This window comes from Lycium barbarum, chromosome 10 (genome assembly GCF_019175385.1).
Source record: "Lycium barbarum isolate Lr01 chromosome 10, ASM1917538v2, whole genome shotgun sequence".
In the NCBI taxonomy this organism is placed as follows: domain Eukaryota; kingdom Viridiplantae; phylum Streptophyta; class Magnoliopsida; order Solanales; family Solanaceae; genus Lycium; species Lycium barbarum.
This window is the reverse complement of record NC_083346.1, coordinates 91339351-91367178: the sequence shown is the minus strand read 5'-3', so window position 1 is coordinate 91367178 and position 27828 is coordinate 91339351. Positions and strand designations below refer to the sequence as shown.

At 36.6% G+C, this 27828-nt stretch overlaps 2 protein-coding genes across 2 annotated transcripts; one reads left to right on the top strand and one right to left on the bottom strand.

Moving 5' to 3' along the window:
• Positions 1-7844: 7844 nt before the first annotated feature.
• LOC132614058 (small ribosomal subunit protein uS9-like) lies at positions 7845-9599 on the top strand. Its single transcript, XM_060328417.1, has 2 exons — positions 7845-8063; positions 9144-9599. Exons 1-2 carry the CDS (start codon positions 7918-7920, stop codon positions 9439-9441), a joined length of 444 nt encoding a protein of 147 aa, XP_060184400.1. The 5' UTR covers positions 7845-7917; the 3' UTR covers positions 9442-9599.
• Positions 9600-13676: 4077 nt separating this feature from the next.
• LOC132614057 (probable xyloglucan endotransglucosylase/hydrolase protein 33) lies at positions 13677-16641 on the bottom strand. The gene is made up of 4 exons (XM_060328416.1): positions 16052-16641; positions 15743-15843; positions 15255-15463; positions 13677-14471 (listed from the first exon to the last, which is right to left on the bottom strand). The coding sequence occupies exons 1-4, from the start codon at positions 16284-16286 to the stop codon at positions 14072-14074; spliced, it is 945 nt and encodes a 314-aa protein (XP_060184399.1). The 5' UTR covers positions 16287-16641; the 3' UTR covers positions 13677-14071.
• Between the last annotated feature and the right edge of the window lie 11187 nt (positions 16642-27828).

The following is a 27828-nucleotide window of genomic DNA, read 5'->3' as shown; positions in this document are numbered from 1 at the left end:
GCTAACATAAGCCCGAGCCTGAGAAGCAAAGGCATTAACATCGGCTATTAAAGATTTATCGTAAACTTCGAAAGCCTTTATCTTCTCTGCCAACTGGTCACGTTCCCGTTTGGCCTCGGCAGCTTCTTTTCGAGTCCGATTTAAGGATAGAAAGATTAGGGAGAGACGAGATATATTGCAACTTCTTCTCATATAGATTCATGAGCTCGTCCACCTCCTGACTCTTACTTTTGAGCTCCTCCTTGAGTCGGCCCACTTCGTGCCTAAGCCGGTCGAAGCTTGCATGGTGAAGCACGGAGGCCTATAGGGGAAAAAGGAACGGTTATTAAAATGAGGCATGAAATTGAAAGTTGAGTAAAAAGAACATAAGGACGAGACTTACCCGATTTAATGCATGCTGAGCCTCGTTGAAAAGGCACGATTCGCTGACTTCGACCATTTTCTTACGGTCCTCTTGGGACACCAGAGAGTACAGATAGCTGGACACCCCAACAGGACCCGATAACATGTTCATATTGGCCGGCACCTTAAAAGTGATTAGCATCTTCCGATTTGGGTCGATACTAGGGGCAGGAAACGATTTCTCCAACCTGGGAACGGAATTAACCCCGAAGCGGTCGGCTACGGGGATAGGCAAATGCTCAAAACCCGTCATACCCGGAGCGGGTATTTCATAACCCTCATGACCGGCCTTTTGCTCGGTCACCTTGCCTTTGGCTTTTTCGTCATCGGAAGGGATATCCACCAATGGCGGCGGAGAATCCTGTATGCAAATTATCGTTTCAGATGAGGCCACAACTTGTATCAGAAGGACAGAACCAATACCGTACAAAAGGCGGAATAGTAGGTACCTTAGAGCCTGATAGCGATGAAGTTGCCTTCGATCCAACGGCTGCGGCTGACAGTTTTTCAGTATTTCGAGTAGAAGTGTGATCGGAGGCCCTGACTTTCAACTCGACGATCCCTGCGTCCGTCGACCTCAAGATGCCACTCGACCCAGCCAGAATTCGACTTCAGCTTTCCACCAATGGTGGTGATTGCTATAGAATCGATCAAATCAAGCCCGAGGAGCTCGTCAATAAGACAATGCTCACCCAACGCCTGATCATTGTCATCAGAATGGTCCAATAATTGACCAACAACCTCAGCGTCCAAAGCACTGGCCGAGATATCTTCCGACGAGGTCTCTCGAATAACGACCCTCGATCTTTTCCTAGACTGGGAAGGAGCTCGAGATGATTCGGAGGATTTTGTTTTCCCCCTTTCGACTAAGTCTCCCTGACCGGGAGCTTCGATATCCTGCTCGTCAGCCGAGGCCTCGGCAGTTTCCTGGCCCCGAATTTTGGTGGCCTTTGACAAACCTGTGAAGCAAAAAGAAAAACAGTCATTACCTAACTAACGTGGCGTGTTTCACAGAGTAGAAAGGACGACGTTCTAAGGGAAGGACTTACCATGGGTCCCGGCCTCCCAACGGGACAGGGACAAACGCCTCCAGGTACGTTCGGCATAATTAAGTTGGGAACATATTTTTCCAATCCATTGGTCGAGGTTAGGAACCGCACCAAGGGTTCGGATAAGCGCTGTATACACACGAATAAATAAAAAGTTCAGTATCAGTGCAGGCACGCGGCCGAATCGCATCGACATAAAGTTACTTACGTTTTGGGTTCCATTTCTCGGGAAGCGGCAATTTGTCAGCGGGAATCAGATCCGTTGTCCTGATTCGGACAAACCTGCCCCGCCAGCCTCTGTCTCTATCTTCGTCCGGACCGGAGAAGGGCGCTTTTCCAGCTCGTTTTGAGAGTTTTATCATTCCCTCTCTGAAGACACGGGGGCTATATAGCCGAAGTAAGTGGTGCACCGTGAACGGAATATTCACATTTTTAGCGAAATAACGAAGGAGCACAACGATCCCCCAAAATGACGGGTGAATTTGGCCGAGAGTGATCTCGTACCGCTTGCAGAAATCGACCACCACAGGGTCGAGTATGGTGAACGTGAAAGGGTAAGTATAAACACTTAAGTACCCTTCCACGTAGGTCGATATGGCTTCATCCTAGTTGGGAATACCGACCTCTTTACCTTTCCAACCACAATCTTCCTTGACTTGTTCGAGTTTATTCGGGGGTATCGTGCACAAATAGGCTGATATTTTGACACCTCGATCCCTCTGTTGAGAGGGTTTCTCGACTTTGAAGTCCCGAATGGTCGAACAGTCTTGAGGAACGAAGTCAGTTAGCAGTGGCTCTGGTTTAGGAGCCGAAGAAGTCTCACCGGCCTTAGCCTTTGAAGATTTGCTCGTCATTTTGAAAGTATGAAGATAAGAGGGTTTTAAATGAAAGTTTGAAGATTGAACAGGAAATTAAGATGAATATATGAAGGTATGAAGGTCTGAAGATATAAAGATCAACGTATTCAGAACACGCGAAGGTAAAAATTCCCTTTGGTAAAAGTAGGAAAGAGAAAAAAGAAGGGGAAAACTTGCTTTTATAGAGTGGGACCGAGACATTTTACCTTCCGCAACCGTTTTCAGAGCCAACGGGGCTTCGACACGAGAAGGAATGGGAAGCGTCATACGGATGTGACCTTGATCCTATCTAATCATGGGAAGCGTACGCGAGAAGGAACCGGGGCGTCCACTCAACCAACAGATCGTGCTTAAACGGGTCGACCTTCCAAAGAGACCCAGATCGGGACCTCGAACGAACACCTCCATGATCGAGTAAAGCTTCCGAATATGTCACAAAGGATGTTATTTCGAACCAGTCGTGGCCGAGTTTAATAACAAGATACTCGATTACGGTGGCCGTTAGCAAAACATGTCGGGTTTTTTTTCTGATTATGGAATAAGTGATTACTGATCGAATATAACAAGGGCATATACGAAGGTTTGGGTACAAACAATACACATGGAATGCTCAATAAAGTCCAATAACAACCAATTTGCAAGATTCCATTAAAGATTCTTTCCATTTCATAAAATTCCGACTGTGCCGGATACATCAGTACATCAGAAAAAGCAGAAGAAACCCTACACTACGACCAGTAATTGGAAAACAAAAGTAAAGCAGCCACACCCTTACTCAACCTAAGAAGTCGGAGGATGAGATCTTCAAGTCTATCCACGGGATGCGGCAATGACGGGTGATACCAATAAGGTGCCTCCGTGACTTGCACCAGCGGTGGACAACCCGGGGATATCCAATCCCGATAAATCTTCTTTATCGAGCACAATCACTGGTGTAGTTTCACCCGAAGGCATTTCCCGACGGGTCCCCATAATATGGCGAGTTCGAACTCGAGATCCAACCCCCGAATGCACAATGGGAAAACTTCCAGCCTACCTGCGTCTAGGTGAAATCGATGGAGTGGGTGTTCTTCTCCCCCGAACTATGTCCTTGGCTACCGATTTTCCTTTGGAAGCCCTCCTCGTCTGAAGTCCTGGAAACCAAAGGTATTGGGTTAAGATATAATACAGGGAAATAGGGATCGAAACGATAAGATTAAGAAGTTACCATGGCCTTTGCTTTTCCACCCTTCAGGTGCCATTCTTTTCCAAGAACGGCCTAAGCTACGAGAAGCCTGGAGAAGGGCAATCACCCATTCAAAAATAGCAGTTTCGAGCGTGGGCTCAACTGGATCCGGTGAAGGGTTCCATACTTCGGGAAAATCGACAGACGATGGACGGTGAAGCTGAACCGTGCGTATCATCACGAACCAGTTAAGCCATCCTCGATCATAATCGTCTTCAGGGTCGAGTAGGCTTCGACTTCCCCTGGGAAGCAACTGAACAATTCCCCCTCGGATCACCCGAGGTATATATAAATGAAGCAAATGATCGAGGGTAAAAGCGACTCCGGTCGCATTGGCCAACTTCTCAATACAGAACACGAACCTCAAAATTTGCGGGGCGATCTGCCCGATACATATTCGATATCGATGGCAGAAGTCCTCGATTATCCTATGAACAGGGAGGGTGAACCCTATGGCAAAGGGATAAGTGTATGATAACGAGTAACCGGCAACGTGATGATTTATTTTCACACTCTCCCCAACGGGGAGAAGGTCGACGTCTGCGCCGAGATGGCAATCTTCCCTGACCGTAGTAATGGCGCTATCACCGATATAAGATTCGAAATATTTCACCAGGTCAAGATGGTGAAGGACTTTGCAGTCATTCGTATAAATAAAACTGACAATACCAGCAGCAATAGATTCTAACTCCCTATCAGAGCCAGCGGCTCCAGTCGATGGCATGAACGAATGCTGATCTTCACCCTGAGTCAATAACGGTACGTAAGCCATGATCGTGGAAGGTCCTCTTTAACAAAAGGTATTCTGACCCTGGAACAAGAAGATTGAAGATCCGAAGAGTATTATGGGCTCAATACAGGAATATCAGTAGGTTTTGAAGTGGAACAAAGTGAGGTTTGAAGAAGTGCAGATGCATGGAAGAGAAAGAAGACGTGGGCTTTATATAGAAAGAGATTTAAGAGATCTTGTAGCGTATCAAGGATTCTGATACAAGGAGGATTCCCTAAAAAGATTTGGCGGCTGGGTAATAATGACCTAGCATCGGGCAGAGTGAGGGTTGACTTAAAGGTCCCGTCCTAGGAAATTGGAGGCGGCTGCTCAGTTTATTTGGGTCCATTCCCCGCCGTCAATAATTGTACCTCAGGAAATGGGGGGACTATCTATATACGGGTAAAACCGAGGATACGTGCACGCTCAGTTTCCCGTTATTACGGTCATGCTCGGTCATGGTACGACCGTCTCACCAGGAACGAGGCTTCGAGTTTGGGTCGGGATGAAGCGATAAAGGAAGGGCGATTGACTGCCATCAGTGGGAGACCGAAATATCCGTCCTCAACCGGATATTTCGGCGTCGATCTCGGCAAAACAGCTGTCACCAGATTTACTTGCTTTATTTAGAATTGTACTAGGGTTGAAACTCCTCTACTATATAAAGGGGAGGTTATCATTCATGAAAGGGGTTGGCAATAACAAGGAGAGAAATAGTTTACATTAACAATTATAAGAATCCTATTAAACCCATTCCCATCTGTTCTTAAGTTCATTTTTATTATACCTCGTGCAAGTTCGTAACAAAGGGTATCGACCTCGGTTTCTATACCCAAGGCCAGACACACTTAATAAGTTGGTCAGATCTGCTTCTCTGTTCACTAATTGATATATCTTGCCATCTAATCTTGAATTGAATTTAGCCACATATCTTTGACATCACGCATAAATTTAATTGTTCTCCGTTTTAAGGTTAAACAATAATATTTATGTTGGACAGTGAAAATCATATTTATAGGTGTAGCTATTATTATATTAGAAAACTCATGCAAATTCTTAACTTAAGCTTTGTTAAAAAAAAAAAGGAAAAAAGCATAATTGAACCAGAAAACGGGTGGTAACATGCAATTTCCTTCAAATCAATTAATATTAAGATCGTTTGACCAGATTCAACTCTAGTCTCAATCAACAAGAAAGAAGTCTCCAACTTCTGATCTCCCACGTCGGATAGCTGCATCCATGAATTCTTATCTTTTCTTTTTCACAATGAAAAGTTATGCGTTTGTTTGAAAATTACTTTGATGTGCAAACACAAAGTGTCAGGATGTTTTTTTATAACCACTTTGTATTTAATATTTACTGGTCTGATTAATTCGGATCGCACTGCATAAAACTAATTAAAGGGGAGATCACTTGTTATTGGAGGTTTCTCCATTTTGAGGATCTTAACTCAAAACTCTAATTAAGAGTGAAGAAATTCTATTCATCATAAAACACCCTTTCGTGGTGCAAAATGTAATGATGTAAACTGGTAATACGCTAGGCTTTATTCGGTTGCATGCATCCAAAGGGTCGATGAAGTAAGTAAAAATCACGGGATGCAATTAAGTTCAAATCTCATTAGAGATTAAAGAAAAAAAATAGAAAACTTATTTCCATATGTCTGAATTTTGGTAAAAAGACTTACTCGATACATTAGGTGGTAGACAGTATCAGGTGAAATATTATACTTTATATTATTTTGCTCGGTTGTTTAAACAACATTCCTCTATTCTTGCCATGATGAAATAAAGAGAATTACACAAAAGATCACTTAACTAATACTAATATATTTATAGTAAAATCAAAACAATTTTATTTTTCTAGCTACAAAGTCAATCACTTAATTCCGACAAGAGGGGTTGCTCAGATGGTAAGCGCCCTCCACTTTCAACCCGAAGGTTGCGAGTTCGGATCACCAATGGAGCAAAGGAGGGAGCTCCTCGGGGAGGGGTTTAAAAAAATAAAAAATAAAAAAATCACTTAATTCCCTAAATATCATTATTGGCAATTAAATTTGATGAAGTTGGCGGAAAATCACCCAACTTCTTTAAAAATATTATTTAAAACTCAAAAAGCAGCTTCATGACCCAATTTTTTTATCAAGGCTTGAAATCCAATCGGTTAGCGAACCAGCTCTTCTCCATTTCTCTTCGCCAAGTTTTTGTCGGCTCTTCTCCTTTTCTCTTCTCTCCATCTTCCTCAAGTTCTTACTTGGATTTAAGATACATGACATAGGTTAAAATTAATGGCTATGATTTAATTGATTAATACAAGGCCCTAATCATGGTTTAGATAATTAATATAATTTTCTTCCAATTTTTTTATTAATCCCACAATCTAAGCTACATATTATAAAAAGCCAGCCCGGTGCACTAAACTCCACTATGCGCGGGGTTCGCGAAAGGGCCGGACCACAAGGGTCTATTTTACGCAGTCTTTTCTGCAAGAGGTTGTTTCAACGACTCGAACCCGTGACCTCCTAAGCTACATATCATCTTGTCCATAAATATACTCCTATTTTTATGGAGAGGAGTCGAATCCACCCGTTAGATTAATAGCCGATATTTTCATACGTAAGACTAAAAACCCATAATTTAACCTATCATCCTTTTTATGGGTAGTTTTCGTATTTTCTATTAATACGCAAAGATTTTGGCAGTTTATATAGCTAATCTTCATCCTTTCCAATTTTTCAAAATTTTCACTAACACTCATTTGATTTAAACTTACTTTTCATAGTTGAAATTGATGATCCACAGTTTTCATGTTTGCGATTTTGGTGATTTTCATGTGGTTTTGTTAATTTACTCATTGAAATCTTGCATACAATTGCCGTTGGAAGAAGAAACACGTTTTTCCAACTATACTCGATTAAAACTCATATTTCATATTCGAAATTGGAGGTCCACTTCTTGAAGCCTGCAACAATTGTGATATTAATGTTAGAAACCCTTAACTGCTATGGATACAAAAATTTTAAGAAGTGGTTGCGCCTTAAATGACATTGAATAGACTTTCCCACAAAACTATTATGAAAAAAATTATATGGTATGGCCACTTTAAACCAATTATTAGTATTTAGCCACAGTTTGAAATGTACTTAAAAAAATAGTCAATTCTTTGACACAAAAGATATATTTGGAACAAAATACCACTTCTTAAAACGCGGAAGAACTCCAAAAACAACTATTGGAGTTTGAACATTTATCAGTTCAAATTCCATGAATTGTCAAATCTTCGAACTTAAACACGTTTTGCTAGAGCATTTGTATTTCAGGTGGAGTATTTTTATCCAAAATCGTGTTAGAAAAAGGCTAAATGTTAAATAACATTTAAATTAATGACTAACATTTGCTTATTTGCCAATTTAATCCAATTATTTACTGATTACAGGATTCGGCCCACAAATAAAACCCAAGTAGGTAGCCCAAACTCACTACTCAACAAATCTGAAAGCCCAAAAGAAAACCCTAATATTTAATCCCTCGTTTCACCCTTAAAAACCTCCAGACCTAGGGTTAGCCATTTCTCCCAAAGCAAAAGCAAAGCAGAGAAGAGAAGAAGAGCAACAAGATGGAGGCGGCGGCGGCAACAGCGGAATCAGTACAATGTTTCGGGCGGAAGAAGACAGCAGTAGCAGTAACACACTGCAAGCGTGGTAAAGGTTTGATCAAAATCAACGGTGTTCCTATCGAGCTTGTCCAACCTGAAATTCTCAGGTAACCTACTTTTACTCTTACAACCACATCGTTTATCCGTGTTAAACGTGTCAAAAATGTACTTAATGTATTCAAAATGGCTCAAAAATGCTATTCTTCCATATATTCGATCATATTTGCCTCTCATTCCGATAAAAAATGCTCTTCACATATTTTACTGTTAGGACGACACCGTTTTGTTGGAGTAGATATGCGAATCTGCGGTATCCGTGTATAAATTTTTGGGTTAATAGTATTTTTGGTACCTAAATTATAGGTATATTCTGATTTTGGTACTTCTGATATGTGACGCAGCATATTTAGCCTTCAATTAAGAGAAATGTGTGTTTTTAGTCCTTTTATGTAAGGAGTATGTTGTCATTTAACTACTTTTAGAACTTATACTACTGTCAAATGTGGAGTAACAGTACAACCTTAACTTAATACATGAGTGATTAAGTGGTGGAATGACTAATGGTTGTGGTAAATTTGTGAATATTGTGATCAAAAGTGCGCATTTCAATTAATTGAAGTTAACTGTGCTTAGTCAGAAAATTAGAATTTGCCAATAATTGAGGGACAAAAAGTGCTATTAACCCTATTTTATACACTATCAACTTATATAATTTAAACGAAAATGGTTGTAAATTCCCTTAGTGCATTATAATTGGCTAAAAATGTCCTTCTACCACCTAGTGAATCAAAATTGCAAAATGCTCTTAATGTGTTAGAAATGGCTCAAAAAAACCGTGTCCGTCTATTGGACCAAATTTATTTATATATGATTGTACTAAGTAGATGCATTGTTTATTTTTGAAAATTTCCCTTTTGTTTTATACACAATCAGATTATATTATTTAAATGTTAAAGTGTCAAAAATGTCCTGAACGTATTAAAAATGGCTCAAAAATGCTCTTCTTTCGCGTATTCGATCAAATTTGTTTCTCCTTCCACCCGTTTTATCAAAAATGTTCTCAACATATTTGAAATGGCTCACAGATACCCCCATCCGTCTAGTGGACCTAATTTGCACCTAATGTTATTTTCCATCTTAAGATTGCCCCTTCATTAACTGCATAATTGTATGACATCATTTCTCAGGTACAAGGCCGTCGAACCTATTTTACTGTTAGGACGACACCGTTTTGCTGGAGTAGATATGAGGATCCGTGTGAAAGGGGGAGGTCACACTTCACAAATCTACGCTATTCGTCAATCCATCGCGAAGGCACTTGTTGCGTTTTACCAGAAGTATGTTGATGAACAATCTAAGAAGGAGATTAAGGATATACTTGTGCGATATGATAGGACTTTGCTTGTTGCTGATCCTCGACGATGTGAGCCCAAGAAGTTTGGTGGTCGTGGTGCTCGTTCTAGGTTCCAGAAATCATACCGTTAGATTTCGTTTATGCTTCTGTTTTACTGCTGATTTTGAGTACTTTGATGCTATGGTTTTGAAGTTCTGAGAAGGATTTTGAAGTGAGCTTTATGTTTTGGATTTAAACTTTTATTAAATAACTGCAATATGAATCATGAATTAGATTTTATTTTTGTGAATTTGTATTGTGCGTTTTGGCCTTGCACATCGTTTGGTTTTTACTATCAGTTTGGACATATTTCTGTGTGCAATTGCCATTGTTTGGACTGAAGGAAAGTTCAAATGAGCTAAAAATTTAGGTGTAAACGAGAAAACGAAGCTCATTCGTTGAGGAGAAACCATTTGGCATGCATATAATACATAATTCAATTTAAAATTTTGATAATCATAAATTGTGTTTTTGTGGAATTCTTCTTGTTTTTAGCTTTTAGATTACTGATTCATGGTTGGTTTTTTCTGCTAGTGTTTTGTTTTTATAAATCTTTCTTGCCTGTATGTTGTGCTGCATGCGCCTGCTTGGCCTTCAAGATATGACTTGCTTTCCTCTGGGAAAGAAATTAATAGTTGAAAAAAATGTGACTGAATCTGAATCTATTTAGTGTAGTATAATTATAGTACATTTGGCAACCTATACCATTCCTTTGGAAATAGCTTCTCCATTTCTGAAGTGAAAACAGAGTTTGCTCCTTGATGTATCTCTTAGATCAATCCGACTTGTTTTGTTATATGCTTCCTGGTTTAGAATTTCAACACGTATAGAAGAATTCTAGTTGTAGTGATGGTGGCATTTCATAGGTGATTAAGATGTTATAGTGAATGTCGTTTTGCCTGAATAATTGTGAGACGAACACTAGTTGATTTCTTCTCTTTTGCCCTAGCCTTGGAGGATAGAGTTACCTGATACTTGTTGTTGGAGGAGGTTATAGGCATACAGTGGATGTTGGTAGAAACACCCCCTATCGAAGGTTCGAATGGTACAAAACTGTGAACCATCATATTACAAACTTGACTTCTTATTGTATTGAACCCTGAATTTTGACATTTCACATGTGATTAAGATGTTATAGTGAATGTCGTTTTGCCTGAATAATTGTGAGACAAACACTAGTTGATTTTTTCTTCTCTTCTACCCTAGCCTTGGAGGATAGGATACCTGTTGTTGGTGGAGGTGATAGGTATACAGTAGATGTTGGTAGAAACATCCTAGCGAAGGTTCGAACGGTACAAAACTGTGAGCCATCATATTACAAACTTGACTTCTTATTGTATTGAACTCTGAATTTTGTCTTTTGCCCAACAATTTTACCATCTGTGTTGTTTCAGCACTTTATCAGGTTTATACGAATCTCTTTTGATTGCAGAAACACCTTGCATTTAGCATCTTTCTCAACTAATGCACTGCCCAATTCATTGCTTCATTCATCACTATTTAGTCAGTATTTTTTTTTAATTCGTGGTGTCCGTGTCAGTTTCTCTTCGCACCTCAACTAATTCTTTGGGGGTACCTGGTGTATTTCACTAGCACAAATACCAGGCAATTTGTCCACTAAGGCTTGAATTGATGATCTCTCTTAGGAATTTTAAGCAAAGAGCTGCTTATTATTACCAATCTAGCACCATAAGGTATACGAGCTCTTCTGGCATCCAAAACTTCATAGAAATGTATGCTAAGTAACTTATTGGTTTCATTAGAACATGCCCTCCTTTAGTTAGGAGAAAAGTTAGGAAAATTTCTTTCTGCAACCTTTGGTGGATTTCTTCTTCGGTGCATATTAAGTCATGATGGTTTCCTGTTCTTTAATTACTCTATGTACGTCAGTGAACCATTATGTGAGTTTATCGTAGTAACTTACATGGCATTTGCCCTTTTATACTGAATAGTGGCTGTATCCCAAATTAGTTGTCATGCTTCCATTTTTAAAAGTCAATTTGACTATTTTTTAAGTTAAATTGAATCAGATCAATTCAGTATTTAAAATTTAAATATTACAAAAACTATCTATAAGTACTACATATTATAAAAAAATTTCATGTTAATTTGATGGGAAATCATAATTTAAAATGCTAGTTGAAGTTCACATAGTATGACTCGCGAGAAGCGAAACATGACTACTAGTATGGGATTTGGAGTATTTTTTTAGATGAAACTTTAGTTCAGTAAAATGCAATTAAAATTGGTCCACTATAGTCAATGTAGAACGGATGTAAATTGTGGCTAACCGTATTAAATTGGAAGAACTAAGAAGTTTGTTTAAATGGTAAGGCGAGAACGTAGTTTAAAGAGCTTTAAGAATCCAGTGCTTCTGTTTCCAAAAGGATAAAGGACATTTGCAATTATTAGCAATTAAGCCTTATTCTTGTCAATTTATCGAACACTTAGAAACACAAATTAACAAACTTTTAAATAATAGAAACTAATTCGTGACAGAACATGTAGAATTCTCTCATCTAATATTATCATGAGTTTGTATACTATACATGTATAAAAAATTTGAAATTTTTACTCATTGTAGCTTCTTTTAAGACTTAATTATTAATATTAACTATCCTTTTATTTAATTATATTTAGTAGCTAATTAACTTTTCTAAATTACAAATGGTAGCTATATCAAAAAATACATACTCAAACACATATATCTTTCTTTTTTCTCAATCACTACCCATTTCAGATTTTTCATTTCTCAAAACCCTAAAAAATCTCTCTCCCCTTCTCTCAACCACCACCACCATGGCAGCACCGTCCCCCTCTCCCTTTGTGCTCACCCCTCTCTCTCTCCGCCGCCCCTCTCTCTCTTCTCCGTCTCCCTCTGTGCTCACCCCTCTCTCTCTCTTCACTCTGCAGATCTGGTCATGTGCATTGTTGGTGGCGGCGGTGATGGACTGATTTTGAGATGGCGGCGGAGAAGATGACGTAGAGGTGGAGAGATTAGGGTTTTGTTGGTGATGGAAAGATTGGGGTTTTGGGGTGGTGGTGGTGTCTCATATTTGGGTTTTGGTGGTGGTGGTGTCTCAAATTAGGATTTTGGTGGTGTTAGAGAGATTAGGGTTTTTTGGTGGTGGTAGTGTCTCAGATATGGCCATGTGTATTTGTTAAAAGCCAAATACAAATACATTCAAAAATCTACATCTCACAAATACATTATTTTTTAATGTATTTGTCTTTGTATTTTTGAGTGCATTTTTTAGTGTATTTTGTTAATAGCCAAATACATTATTTTGTTGAATGTATTTGTCACGTATTTGAATTTTTTGGTCTTGTATCTGAATGTATATGTTGAAATCCATTCAAATACACAAAAATTTGAATATATTTGGCTTCATAGTAGTTGGAATGTACACAATATATTTAAAATACATCAAAAAAGGCCACTGAAATACATAAAAAAAAAAATCAGTAAAATACATTAAAAAAATCACTGAAATACATAAAAAAAAAAGACACGGAAATACATTATGGCAAAAAAAAATCAAAAAATCACTGAAATACATAAAAAAAAATCACTAAAATACATCAAAAATATATATATATTAATATCTAATTTAATAGCTCCACCATTAAAGGCTAAAATCAAAGATCGTGTTTTTTTTTTTTACCTTGTTCTCATGTATTTATTGGCGACAAATACACGCGAAAACATACACTATTTTGCCAAAATGTAGCTACAAATGGTAATATTTAAAAGGGTAGTTACAAATGGTAGGAATCTACAATAAGGTAGTCATTTGAGTAAATTTGCCAAAAAACTTTTACTCATGGTTTAATACCTTGATGGCAAAATGAAGATCAAATTGCCATCTATCTTCTTCACATCTCCGGTGAGCATATAACCGAAAGAGATGGTCATTCCAGTCTAAATTAGTAGAAAAATGCCATTACCATTGAATTCCTTTGATTCTGTCCTCTCCTCTGCACAAAAAATCTTCAAACCCACTCATCCCGTCTCCACCATCACTAAAATTTTATCCCATTTTTTGCAATTGGGTTTGCATCAGAAAAGTTACTCTGCCGGGAATGACTCGTTTAAAGCAAAAATCCAAATTCAGAAAAATAAAATTAATCAAGAATAGAGCTAAAAATTAAGACATGAAAAAGACACCATAATTAAGAAGTGAAGTAGGCCTCTGGTTTGAGAAATGACTTAACGGTCTAGGGGATGGGAAAATGGAGGGGATGATCTTGGGATGGGTGGGGTTGTATTTCTTTTTTCATATTGTACTTTAGTTTATGTTTTAGTTATACTAATAGAAAAAATAAATTACAAGTGTCATTTTATAATTGGTCTATCAAACACATTAGAAACACTTGATCTTACATACAAAGGTGTTTAAAAGACACTTTTGTCAAGTTTAAGTATCTATCTGGTCACTAGCTAAGTTTGAATGTCTATCTTACAAAACATGCTAAGTTTAAGAGGCTATCTAGGTATTAAGCCTTTACTCATCAACATCTTTTCCAATTGGGTAACCTATTTTCAGGATTACAGAAATCACATTTTAAGAAGCTCACCTATAAATGTCCTTCAAGCGGCTGGTGCTCTAAAACAATCCTTACACGAACAATGTATATACTCTTATTACATTATTATCTTCTAAAGTATCAATTCTTTGAATACGTTAGGAACAAAAAATAAGACCAACTATATGTTACTTATTAATTAGCAGTGCATTCTGGTGGTAGGGCTTTGTATCTCTTAGTATCTTGGCAATACGAGTAAAACATATGCTTCCTCCTTGCCCATTCCAACCCTATCATTTGCTGTTGTGACAACTTCACAAATTCTTCTCCATCAACAGGATCCGAACTTGATGTGCTTCTCTTATTAGTACATGAAGTATCATTTTGCTGGCTTACACACCCTTCTAATTCTACTCCTTTTAATGATGTTACAAATGGGGCGTAAGTATAATTTACTGGGTATTTGCCTCCATGTGTTGCCCATTCTGATCCATCCCATATTGTTGCAAAAATAGACATTGGCTTTGATGGGTAAACAGAAGAGATTGCAGTATTATGGACTACCTCTCTTATTGGTACATTGTCCACTAGAAATCTGCAAAAGTTGCCGAGCAATAGTTATAAGAATTTAACTTATATACACCGATAATGTAACGAATTTTTCACGCTATCAGTGTAACTTTACCTGTTGTATTGGGTAAACTTTTTTGTCAAGTAAATAGTTCCACTTATTAAGGACAGTTTCTTGAAGTTATCTTTTAGGTGATTTGATAATGTTAAAAGTCCTTTACACTGTTAGTATATAGAATTTAAACTCGTTATTATATTTAGACGCAAAAAAGAAGAAGTAGTAGTATTCAATAGTTCAAGGCCGGAATAAAACGACAACCCTTTAACCTTGTCAGTTAATTTCATTTAAATATTCGAACTATAGCATATATTGTTTGATTACATGAACACATGATAAAGTATTCCTATTAGGCACTTCCAACTCAAAATTTTAAAAAAGCTTTTGGGTGTGTACTCAAGCGCCTATTATGTAAACAAATTAACCAATTAAAATATGTCACCTTCTTTAATTTTATGTTTTAGTCTCAATAGCTCGTAAAACCCTGTGCATGTTTCAACTTATGCTAATGTAATAATTAAAGAGGAGACATATTTTATGTGATCAACTTATTTACGTAATTGATGCTTGTGAACACCCACAAACTTTTCAAAATATGAGTCCGAAGTGTCTAACAAAAACACTTTATCTTGTGTTCACGTTCTCAATAGTAACATGTCATATTTCGAGCGTTTAAATAAAATTTACTGGTTAGTTTAAGGGGTTTTCAATGTATTCAACCCATTGTTCAATGAATTTGAAGTAGCTTACACTATGTGATGCTTGTTCCAGAGGATGGTGTACTCATGGAAATCTTGTGTTGGGTCAAACCAGAGGTAGAACTTCTCTTCTCTCCCTGTGCCAACACTTCCATTACCATAAAGATTGGTCTGTAAAACCCAACTCCTTCTCTTCTCATATCCAAGCAATTCAAAATCAAGTTCGTCATGGTTTTTTGGGAAAATATTTTGATTAGAAAGCTGAAAATTGCCCCAAAAAAATAAAAATAAAATAAAATAAAAGAAAAAAGAAGAAGTTATTGCACTAGCCCAAATGATCAAATAAAAGAGCAATCAAGAAACCATATGCAGTCAAACCTCTCTATAACATCATCGTTTGTCCTGATATTTTTGGCTGATATAACAAAATGTTGTTATAGGGAACATATAATATAAGAAAATATGGTTATAGAGGATGACTGTTAATCCGTTATAGAAAGGTTTGACTGTATTCCTATTTGAGGCATGCATGAAACTTACATAAAAAGCAACTACAACTCCTGATGTAAAATTGGCAGGCAGTTTTAGTGCAGCATTGAAGAAACCATAATAGTATTTGTCCCTTGACACCAGTCCAGAACCTATGGATGAACCGACCAGACAGAAATAAGTTTAAATATAGTATAAGCTTATGCAAAACATTTGTTATATTGTAATCATTACTAAAAAAAGAATTAGCGAATTCTGTAGCTAAACAACAATTCAAAAAATTCTGTCAGCTACGAGCAATTTAGCGACGAAGTTCGAAGCAAATTACAGTTTAATTTGTAGTGAATGTGGGGAGTGTACCTGAAGATTTGTCTAAGATAAGATTAGCGCTTGATCCATTATTTGTTAAACGGACATTAGCACTTCCGAAAAACGCATTATATTTCTGATTAACGGGTAATCTACTGAAACGATCAGTTAATCGCTCGACGTCTGGAGGTGTATAGATTGGACCTAGAGATGAAACCACAACTATCACGCAGATAGTCAACAATTCTGATAGTAGGAGCGTTTTGTCGTGATGAAAGAATTCCATAATTCTCTCTTTTTGTTCTGTTATGTCTATGAATCAAGAGAGAAATGTAGGGCAAAACAGGGGTATTTATTCAGAGGAATTTTTGTTTTTAAAGTTGTAGCAAGCTGGCTGTATCTTTTAAAGAATCCCATTAAAAAGGGTGATGTTTTTTTCTTGAGATGGGAAATGTGGACAGTATCAAAAAGTTCATGTTATCATGTGCAATGGAGAAAGACATGTTCTGAAAAGATCCATCATGTTCCACAGATTTGTTCAAGTGGAGGCCAGACTAGGAAAGAGTCCTTTTCACCCAAATGGTGAAAATAGTCACGCTAAAAAGCAGAAAACTCAAGATTTGTTGACATTTTTTAGGCACTTTTTTTTGTTGTTGTTGAATTTGTAGTAGTGTTTGGTCTCTGGTCCAGTAGCATCAGCCACAGGCAATTCTTGGTGTTTCCATTAAGAGCAAAGTCAACGAGTAGTTGGGTGAGCTCAAAAGACAGACAACAAAATCTTATTTATTTATTGGTTTTCCACACGGTGTTGGGTACTCACTTTGAGGCTCGACTAATTCCGATTCGCTCCAGAAGGTTTCCTTTGAAAGATGTCTTACCAAAAACGACTCCATATCCTGAATTCGAACCTGGACCTCTGGTTAAAGATGAAGGAGTACTTACAACTCTATTATGACCTTTGTGTAGTTGGTATACAACAAAATCTTATAGAACTGCAATCACAACTCAAATCCTGATTGCCTGATCAGTTGGAAACTATTGATTAGTAATGTAATTGAGACAATCACGCAACCAAGTGGTCCAATTTACAACTAACTTTTTATTGCTTTCACATTATTTTATGTACGTAATGGTGTAGTAATGGTTAGATCAGCCATACATTATTTTGTTTTTGTTTTGAAATAATTTCTCCAAAAGTTCAAGTTTTATGCATTGATGATATAAAATACGCTTACATAATCTAGTCATTTAAGGGGTAACTGCATCACTGCGTGTAATTGTGTAAGAGCAATAGATTGACAACTTAAAATTAATTAATTACATGATATAGTCATTTAAAACGTAATTAATTACATGTCATTATGTGTAAGAGTGATTGATTGAAAAATTAAAATAAATAGGAAGTAATAAGCTATATATAATAACCTTTAACGGCAGGACCGCACTTCGAGATGGTGCTACAGATGGACTTTTACTAGGTCAGTAATCCTGGCAAGGAGACTGTCCAATCCAGAACAAGTCCAACAACAGCCCTAGAGCCACCTCGGCTTAGCGGGCACAACAACAGGACCACCGCCTGAATTTGAACAGTCCGCCTGAGTTACTCTCTGCCTGACCTCAACACCATCCTTAGTGAATCCTAGCTAATTAAAACATTTTCACCATAATACCTAGTAGTTTAGTGTGATATAGCTCAACACAAAGTGTTTAGCCTATCATTTAGGCTAAATATGAATATGTAATTTAAAATAAAACAAAATAGAAGAGAATAAAATTACCTAATGTATAGATGTTGTGCTCAGCAGAGATGGATTTATATCAAACAACAAAAATTTATTTAGAGAGAAAATTAATTACATAATCTAGTCATTTAAAACGTAATTAATTACATGTCATTATGTGTAAGAGTGATTGATTGAAAATTAAAATAAATAGGAAGTAATCAACTATATATAATAAGTTAAATAATACATGATGATATAAAAATTCTTTACAGTATCAGCTATACTATATTTAAATCCTTTTCTTGAATAGGTTATTATAGTAAGATTTGTCGGGTTGGAAGATCTGATGAGTGCTCATAATAGCAAATTAGACAGCTGAGCGGCGATGAATTGATTAATAATACATAATTAGTTAATACCTTAAATGGGTTTAAGCGAAGAACGTGCAATCATAAGAACGTTAAAGGATTTAAGACTTTAAATTCTATCAATTGATAGTGCAAACTTTTTTACACGATCGGTGTTGCTTATCTATTATAGAAGATTAATTTTATTTTTCCAAGTTAATAATTAATGTTTATTATAAAATTTATCTATATTTACCATTTAAATTATCAAATTATATAAATAGTTTTCACCATTTGCGCATAAATCATAAATTCATGATTTAATATCGTAACAAAAAGCAACTGTGCACATGTGGGAAAAGCAATATGTTTGTATGGAAATGGAAAGCAAGATGATTACTTTGGCTTTATCGTTTCTTTCTCATTTTTGTATTGTTCTTATGATTCTTGTTCCTTTTTTATCTTTTGTTTGTAGTATTGCATGGCTGCATGCGTGTCTGGTCGGCCCTATAGTTAAAAATAATCCCAATGCTCGTCGGTGTCGAGATTGTGCACAACCTGATTAAAATAGGTCAAGCTTAATTAATAGGCTTTCATATTGGTGGTGAAACTATAATTATAGCTAAAAAATATAAATAAAATAATTTTAAGTTAAGGCGTTTATATCTTGCCTTCTTTAATGAAATCTAAATTTATTGTGGTAGAATCTTCATCGATCCAACAGTAATACTCTTGATTTGTCTCATCCGCGGCAGTCTGACAACATCGTGTGACTCGATCAAACTTTGAACAAGTTAGATTCAAAACCTCCATCATTACAAACACCTTCCTTCAAGTAATTTTTTTTTCTTGTAACTCTCTTTTACACAACACCAATTTTGCTTTACATGCACATTACCTGTGCACAGGGGTGACTTTTGGGTGAAGCCTTTAAAGCCTAGGCTTTAGGCCTCTCAATTTTGGAGGCCCCATTTTTCATCAATATAGTTTATTTTTGAAAAATTATAAAGTATTCTAAGTACTTTTTGTCATTAAAAGGAAATAGTTAATTTATTGATAGAAAATAAGCTAGGCCCCTAAATAAGTAAGTAATGTATAGTATATAAATACTCAATCTCTAGTATATTGACAAAAAAGAAGGCCCCTGATGGGTTTCTCAACAATACTCAATCTACTTTTAACCTTTCTCTAAACTTGAATATACTTGTACGCTTTTATGTTCTTCTTTGTTTCTCCAAGAGAGTCTTTGACTTATATTACTATGAAAGACACAGTGTATGAATTTTTCTATTTTTGTATGAATTTTCTATTTTTGTTTTTTCTCGGGCACCAACTATTGGAAGAGGTATATTGAAGCACCAAATAAGTATTCTCAAATCAAGTTATCAACTTCTTGAATCAGATTCTGTTATTTCAACTCTTTTAGTAATTTTTTCATCTACAACTTGCTTGTTTTGATATCTTACTATGTATTATATATTATCTCTTTAATTATTTATTAGAATATAAAGTATGTCAACTAGAAAATTTGATTCCGGTTGTTCAAAACTCAACAAAGAAGAATTGTATTTTTGATACAATCTCAAAAAGGAGCTCTTGAGGAAGTAAGTGAGATATTTGACATAGATCCTCAGAAAGTAGACTTCAAATGAAAAATAATAATGAATTCTTTTTTCTATTTTTGTTTTTGTGATAAAAAAAGTTAAGGCCCCTCATTGAGGCTTGGCTTTAGGCCCCCAATAGTTTTGGCCACCCCTGCCTGTGCAACATATTTTCATAGAAAGAACCACTATGGCACATATATTGTTATCCGAATATGATTGTACCGATAATGCTATTGTTTGAAATCTTACGGAAAATACTTGATCGATCACGAGCCTTGTCAGAAAAATACTTGATCATGAATCTTGGAGGAAATTCTTGAAAGCTTGAGGCATGTCAATTAAGACACTGTTCTTCAGGATATATCACCCGGTATGAGTGTATCCCCCAGGATTCAATAAGCTCTTTTAGTATAAAACGAGGAGCTAGAATCTAGCAAAAATTTCACAAGAAATAAAACCCAGCACAAAAATATAAGAGAAAGTATGTGTTTGTATCTGTTTTTCATTCACACAAAGAATTGATAATATATAATTATTTATAGGAAGAGAAGCCAATAGCTCCTTATAACTGTAATGTTGTAGCCTATAATGGCACCTTAAAGATGACATTCAAACCCATTGAATAATCAAAGTTCATTTGGCAGAAGAGAACGTTTGAAGCTATTAATATTTGTTTGAAGCTATTAATATTTACTCATAATGAAGAATTATGAACAGTAATTACCTAGCCATCAATATGCTAGCTATGCTAGCTAATAGAGATAATGGCTATAATGATTAAAGATAATAGTTATTCAAAATAATTAAGTAGTATATTTCTTTTAGTTAATATATATGATATTCAGAATATGAATCTAGACAAAATTTTGACCATTTCTTTTTGAGATATTAAAATTATTTTCTCGACAATCCCCCACAATCTCAAAAAGAACATAAAATAAAATAAGTAGTTTTGCCGGGTTTTCACATATGAGTACAATGCTTCGAATTTGGTGTCTCGTAGACTATGAACCAAACCTTGACAAAATAAGATTAAACTTACAGAACAATATTGGTGAAGTTTAGAACTTCTATGAACCAAGAATTCTACTGCAAGCCTAGAGTCTTATTTTATCACATTATACTTTCACAATCTTTGTCGTTATCGTGGTTTTGCGCTAAGAGGCCATGCGCATGTCCTGGTATTCATGAGTGCTCTATAAATCTGTCACAATTTCATAGGAGCAGCACCACTCCACACTCATATAGTTCCAATCATCAAGCGTATTCTGTAGAGCAATACACCAGCTATAAAGGATATGAATTGGATTAAGAGTTTAACTCAACCTCACTTTGCCTTGCAGTATTGCACTATATTCACACACCATAGGAAGGGACATAGTTTAATAGTGCACTTTTGATCAACTAATGACTTGTTATTACCCATATGAAGCTAATTCTTGGGATCTCCAATCACATAGGTTGAGTTACCATCATTGTTAATCTTCTCAAACTGATAAAAGTCTCATTCCCCTCGATGTTTCTTTTAGTCCTGTGAATCGGCCAAATTCACCTCAGACATCACATAATTCATGGAAATAATTCCATCTCACAACAACACTGTTTTATCACTTTATGTCTCAAATGGATATGTTGTATTACCATTGAAAATTTATGTATTCACTACAACTAACGCTGCTTGACAACCACAATATATAGACACGTTGATTTCATCTCAACCTCAATACTCACTAAGAAGTATCTTATAGCCTCATTGCCAGCCAACTCCAAACCAAAAACTCAAATTTCATTATAATCTATTTGACTGATTTTCATATTATTACACCGACACAAAGGGTAAACACATAATCACTGATGGATTTTGAGATCCAACATAATTCTAGTAAGAGAGCGTAACCCCCACATTTTCAAAAAATTTAAGATATGGAATAATATTTTCATAACTATCATAAGAAGTATTACTAATTTCTCATAAGACTCATCTTATAAGTAACAAGGTAATAATACAGCTTCACCAAAATATTATATCTTTATTCTTTCAAAATCAGATAACATAACCTTAATAAGCGACCCCCACACTTTCAAATATTTCAGGATAAGTAGAATAACATTTCCATAATTCATAAGGTTTTTAATTTCTTATAAGGTACTCTAGTTTTGTATCTAACAAGCATATAAAATAGCTTATTTTCAAAGATTATCGGGTGCATAAGTTCAAAGAAAAATTACTAGCATTTTCATTCATGACTATGAATATTTAGCACAACCAAATCATGGTAAAAAGAAAAATTTGTGACAAAGTTATTATACTCGCTTTATACAAAGAACGAATAACCTAACACTAAACATTCCCCATTATCCATTAAAATTAGAATCTATACAATAAATACTTTTACAAATAGCAATTTTCAGAACCGGGTCTAGACTAGTACAAGAGCTTCTAAGTTTTAATACTGAATGATGACAATACAATAGGGTACAACCTCTGTTTTAGAATATAATAACAGAAGTCTTCAAGATACACATCGAAGAGTCCTCATAAGCTACTAATCCACGAACTCAACCTGTAACAACTTTACACCCCGAATAGGGTGTAGCAAGAGTAACATCAGTACAACACTCATACTGGTAAGTATCATAGGCCGAGAACGATTAGAAAATCATAATAACAATAGCAACCAACAGATAAGTATGTTAGGCAAAACTCAGTCAATCCATAGAATCAGTGTAACGACTCGTTTGGTCGTTACTGTAATTCCAAAAAATTCGCGGCCTTGGCTCCATAATTGTGCACGATTCATCATGTCTACTTAGTAAATCCCTAGCTTAACCGAACCCGACGTACGATCAGAATTTAAAATATCGAATTTCGGCCATCAGACCTAGTTAAACTGCTCCAGCGATAGGTTGACCGCCATAGCGGTCACGTCTCCGCAACCTATACCCGGATATAACGATGGCGAAAGAAAAATTTTTAGTAGACAACTTCCGCGGTCTCGATGCTACTGAAGCGGTGCCGCTATAGCGTTAGCCTGACCGCTGAAGCGGTAAACGACCAGTGGTTGACCTATTTAAAGCCCCATTTATGGACTTGACCTAATATTTCATTTCCCCAAAGTTACAACCGCCACAGGGAGGATTTTCATCCTTAGAGACTTGAATACTTGGGAAGGTAACAACCTTTAATTCCCCATTTCATCTCTCATTAATTCTTCCTTTCTTCTTACGTAATCTATGGTTATGTCAAGTCATTAAATGGAAATTCCTTCTCAAATTCTAAAGAAAATAATTGGGATAAAAGAGGTATTCTTGACCTAGAGTAAATGGTAACTCAAAGAAAGCTTGTTTATTGCAAGACCTAGATTAATAACAAGTTTCTAGCCTAAAACTTTCTAGTCCCAAATGGGTTAACTTGATAGGTGTTAATAATGAGGAATATGATCTAGTAAGGTAAATTTGACTTATGTTAAACGTAGATTTCTATAAAAGGAGGTTAACTAGCAATAAATTGAGAATCAAGAAGGTTATTTATGAAATAACGATTTTAGCCCTATGAACGCAAAGTCCTAAATTATTGCTTACTTGAAATTATCCATCGTTCCTAGGACTCTCGGAACTACAAATTCCCTACAAAGATGGAAGATGGAGTCCAAGTGGATGTTCGCGCACCTGTTCAGCCTTGAGGTAGGTTACGGCTTCCCTCTCTTGGTAGACTCCGGTTAGACTTTCATATATGCGTGTTAGATGAAGCGGAGAATGCATGTATAAGATTTCAGAGATTGGGATGGATACCTCAAGATCGATAAAGTATCAGAAATGGTGGTTATTGTGTATTACTGGTATAGTTGTAGATTTATGATTACCTTATGGTGAGACTTTGGTTGGCGGAGCGTATGTTTAGATGATATTATCAGAGAATGCATGTAAACCTTAGGGTATGATGTTTGGGATGGATATTGCCTTAGGTTGGGCCTTGTTGTATGATTTGGGACTAGCCACCTGGTTGTGTTGTTGACTTATTTTCTCTATATACTTGTTGGCTCGTCGCCACGTTGAGATATTGGATGTTGGTAATTACTTATATATCATGATTATGATATTGTGGTACCTGTTACACGTTGGAAATTTTCTGTTAACGTACAGTGAATAGACTAACAAAGGGCACGACGTATACACTGTTTTGATAAGTAAGAAATAGCATTTGACGATCCTAATCGAAATTTTAAAGACATTTGAGGTGAGAGAAGAAGGTTGTCAAGGAAAGCAAGGGGTAAGTTGTGTGTCGGGTAAGAATTACGAGCGACAAGTTAAGGAGGGCGTAATGATGTCTTGGAGAAGAGTGACAACGACCCTTAGATTGGTATTGAGGTGTTAAACAAGTATCAAGAAGGTTCCATAAGGATTGGAGATCAAACGAGTCGACAAAAACGAAATCGGAATAGCTGGGCATTATACGGCCCAACATATTGGCTGTATGTTAGGCCGTATATTTAGCCCAGAAGGGCAACCTTCACTGGACCAAACATACGGCTAGACATATGGCCCGTATAAAATGTACGGACCGTATGTTGGTCCGTATGTTCGTGTCGGGACAGATTGTATGATTTATATAAGAGGACCCAAGTTCATTTATTTCATTTCATTTTCACCTCTCACTTCAAGAACACTCTAGAAAACCCTCTCTACTCTTCATCCACAAGAACTCAAGAAAGATTCATGATCAACTTCATCCAATCCACAAAAATCAAGTGTATGAAACATAACAAAGTTCATCTAAGCCAAGAAATCCCAAGGAAAGTGAGCTAGGGTTTTGGTGCAAGAAGAGAATTTCCACTCAAGGCCTATTCTTCCATTATCTAAGGTGAGTTTTATGATCATTCCATGTTGTTTAAGGTGTGAAAAGTTAAAACACTGGGATTGTAGAAGGATATAGAAAATGAGTCATGAATGTGGGAATAGTGTCATTGTTGAGTGGTAGTTTGGGGTGAATTATGAATATTGATATGTTGTGATTATAGGTATGATATAAGTGACATTTATAACATGGGGTAAGTATTATATGTGAGAAATGGAATAGTGAACCATGACCATGATTATGGAGGAATTGAAGTGAAATTGTGAAATGTGGATAATGTAGATGAATGATGATTGTTGCCTATAATATTGTGAATGTTGTTATGGATGTTTGGGAATTGATATAAGATATGGAGGAAGTAGTAGAAACAAAGGAAATGCCGCCCAATTTTCTCTAGCTTTAAAAAGCACGTTCTTATAATCGTCTAACTAATGTTAATACGAACTCCCTTGAAGGTAAGGACGTGAGCATTGAAGGAGAATGATCAAGCGGTAGAATAGCTAAAGGAAAAGGTATGTAAGGCTAGTCCCTTCTTTCTAAGGCATGACTCCTTCTATCTTTCCATGATTTTCCTACATATCGGAAACTATGAGTCGACGATTATAAAGAGCTTCATTCAAGATAAAGAAAGGAGACACGTTACGAGCATGACAATATTGATGATGAATCTAAGTCTAGAAGTCCTAAAGTTCATGAATGACATTCCTACGAAGATGATGATCCTTATATGATTCCTATGATATTATTTCCCCTACCTCTCCATGACTTTCTTATATTCCGGGAACTATGAGTCAACATTGATAAAGATCTTCTTATGAGATAAAGATCTTCTTATGAGATAAAGATGAGGAATATGTCATGAATGTGATAATAATGATGATAAGTTAAGCCTAGAGATTCTAAAGCAAGGAATGATGTCTATGAAGTTAATGATCCTATTTACGATCCCTTGATGTTGTTCATGGTGTACACTCACCTTAAAATGTTAGTTCCTTCAAGGTGAGATATGATGAATATGGTCACTTCATAATGTAATCGGGAGTTCTCGACCTTATGTCACCCCTATAATGTTATAGATTGTCTATAAGCTCTAATGCATGCCCTATGACCAATGTCCCGAAAAATTACGAGTCTATGTTCATAGAGGATTTCATATGAGATAAAGGTAAGAGATATGCCATAGATGTGAGGATGGTAATGATGAGCCTAAGTCTAGAGATTATAAAGTCTATCAAACTATATTTATACGAAGTTCACGCTATGAATATGATATGATTTTCATATATTGTCTTTAAATTCAAATGTATGCCTTATGGAAAGTTATGATAAGCTTATGAGATGTGTGTGATGGCAATGATGATGATGAGATATACCGAGCCTTGTTATGGCCGGGTACGGAAGATATGTATGTGATATTGTCGAGCCACTACGTGGCTGAATACGGATATTATCGAGCCACTATGTGGCCGAATACGGATGATGCTTTATGTGTATGAGCAGATACGGTACTACGATGATGAATTATATGACACAATGATGCATGCGCTATGATGATTATGTATATATGATATATGTATGAAATGTATCCATCCTTAAAAATCACGCAGGTTTTGCCTTCACCTTATGACTTATGATTTCTCTATCATGTTCATTTCATTCATGCCTTACATACTCAGTACAATGTTCGTATTGACGTCCGTTTCTTTGGACGCTGTGTTTATGCCCACAGGTAGACAGGGAGACGGTGCAAACCTATAGGAGCTACCAGCTGATTTACAGGAGTACTCCATTATTCCGGAGGTGCTATTTGGTTTATCATTTTGTGTATATATATATGTACATGTATTTTGGGCACGACGGGGTCTTGTCCCGTCCATATGTCTAGTACTCTAGTAGAGGCTCATAGATACGTATGTGTGGGTAGCATGGTCTCACGATGTTACTATGGTATATTTATATATTACTATTTTGATAGCCGAAGGGCTTATGTATATGCAAGTAATTATGTTTCCAAATGAAAAATGGTTTTCCTATGAATTGAGTATCATGTTAATGAATGTACGCTTAATGAGCATGATAAGTAATAGAATGAGTGGTGCTCGGTGGTTAGCCCCGGGTACCCGTCATGGTCCTTAGCTGGGTCGTGACAGTACCTTACTTTGCTGACATTGAGATGTGAACTGTGAATCTGTTGAGGCTTAGTTTGTAGCCTTATTGATGATATTAACTGTGTGCCCATGTGTGGTACAGTTTGGGATTGATTTGTTTGTTGAAGTTGTTGACACCCAATTTTGTCCCGCCTCTCCTCCGAAATACCTATTTACGCTTCTAATATTTTTGGCAAGTTAAAAAATATATATTTATATTTTTACTATAATTATTAGCCTCTTATAAATACCGGCGTTCCATTATTCTATTGCAGTTATTATTATTATTATTATTATTATTATTATTATTATTATTATTATTATTATTATTATTGTTGTTGTTGTTGTTGTTGTTGTTGTTGTTGTTGTTGTTGTTGTTGTTGTTGTTGTTGTTGTTGTTGTTACTAGTTCAAATACGAGCCCAATTCACCCCCAATATTTTTCAGATTAACCCAAAATAATTTTCATAGCCCACTACCCATTTTAATTCACCCCAACCCAATTTTCAAACCAGTCCACATTTTATTCCCAGCCAACATTTTCAGCCAATTCAGCCCCAAATAATTACCCAAACGGACCAGCCCAACATTAACCCACGACCCGACCGGCCCATTTCTCCTTTTAACAAAAAGAGATGAAACCCCTAGGGTTTCATCTCTTCTTCTTCATCGCCGCATACCCCTTTCCCCGCTCCCTTTTCTCCTTTCCTCCCTCTCTTCTCTCCCACGCCTTCCCCACGCTCCTCTCTGACGCCTCCATCTTCTCTTGTCCCCCTATCGCCTCTCTCTCCTCTCTCACGTTCTCCCTCTTTCATCTTCATCCCCCCACGCTTCTGCCACCCCCATTTCACCCTGTTCCCCACGCTCCTCCTTCTCTATTCCTTCAAGCAAAGTGAAAAATCTATAAAGAGGGAGAGGAGAAAATTTGGAAAAAAGGGGATCCCTTACCTAAATCAGATCAAAAACCGAATAAAAAAAAAACAAGATCTTGAACCCCCAAATTCCCTAAAATATATTAATCCTCAATAGTTGCAATATTTCTGGATATCGAGTCAAAAAATTAAACCATATTTTCTGTTGTTTTTGCCCTCGGTATTTGTTTAGTTCGAGTGTGTACGAATTCGGGATTCGTGGTGTTTTTGAGGTAGATCG

Bases quoted from the DNA above. Each gene is read 5' to 3' on its own strand.
- LOC132614057 (XM_060328416.1), bottom strand. From the start codon at position 16,286: ATGGAATTCTTTCATCACGACAAAACGCTCCTACTATCAGAATTGTTG. The intron at 15,844-16,051 runs GTACACTCCCCA...GTTCATCCATAG, and splicing joins TATCTTAGACAAATCTTCAG to GTTCTGGACTGGTGTCAAGG. The intron at 15,464-15,742 runs GTAAGTTTCATG...GGCAATTTTCAG, and splicing joins GAGTTGTAGTTGCTTTTTAT to CTTTCTAATCAAAATATTTT.
- LOC132614058 (XM_060328417.1), top strand. From the start codon at position 7,918: ATGGAGGCGGCGGCGGCAACAGCGGAATCAGTACAATGTTTCGGGCGG. The intron at 8,064-9,143 runs GTAACCTACTTT...ATCATTTCTCAG, and splicing joins GTCCAACCTGAAATTCTCAG to GTACAAGGCCGTCGAACCTA.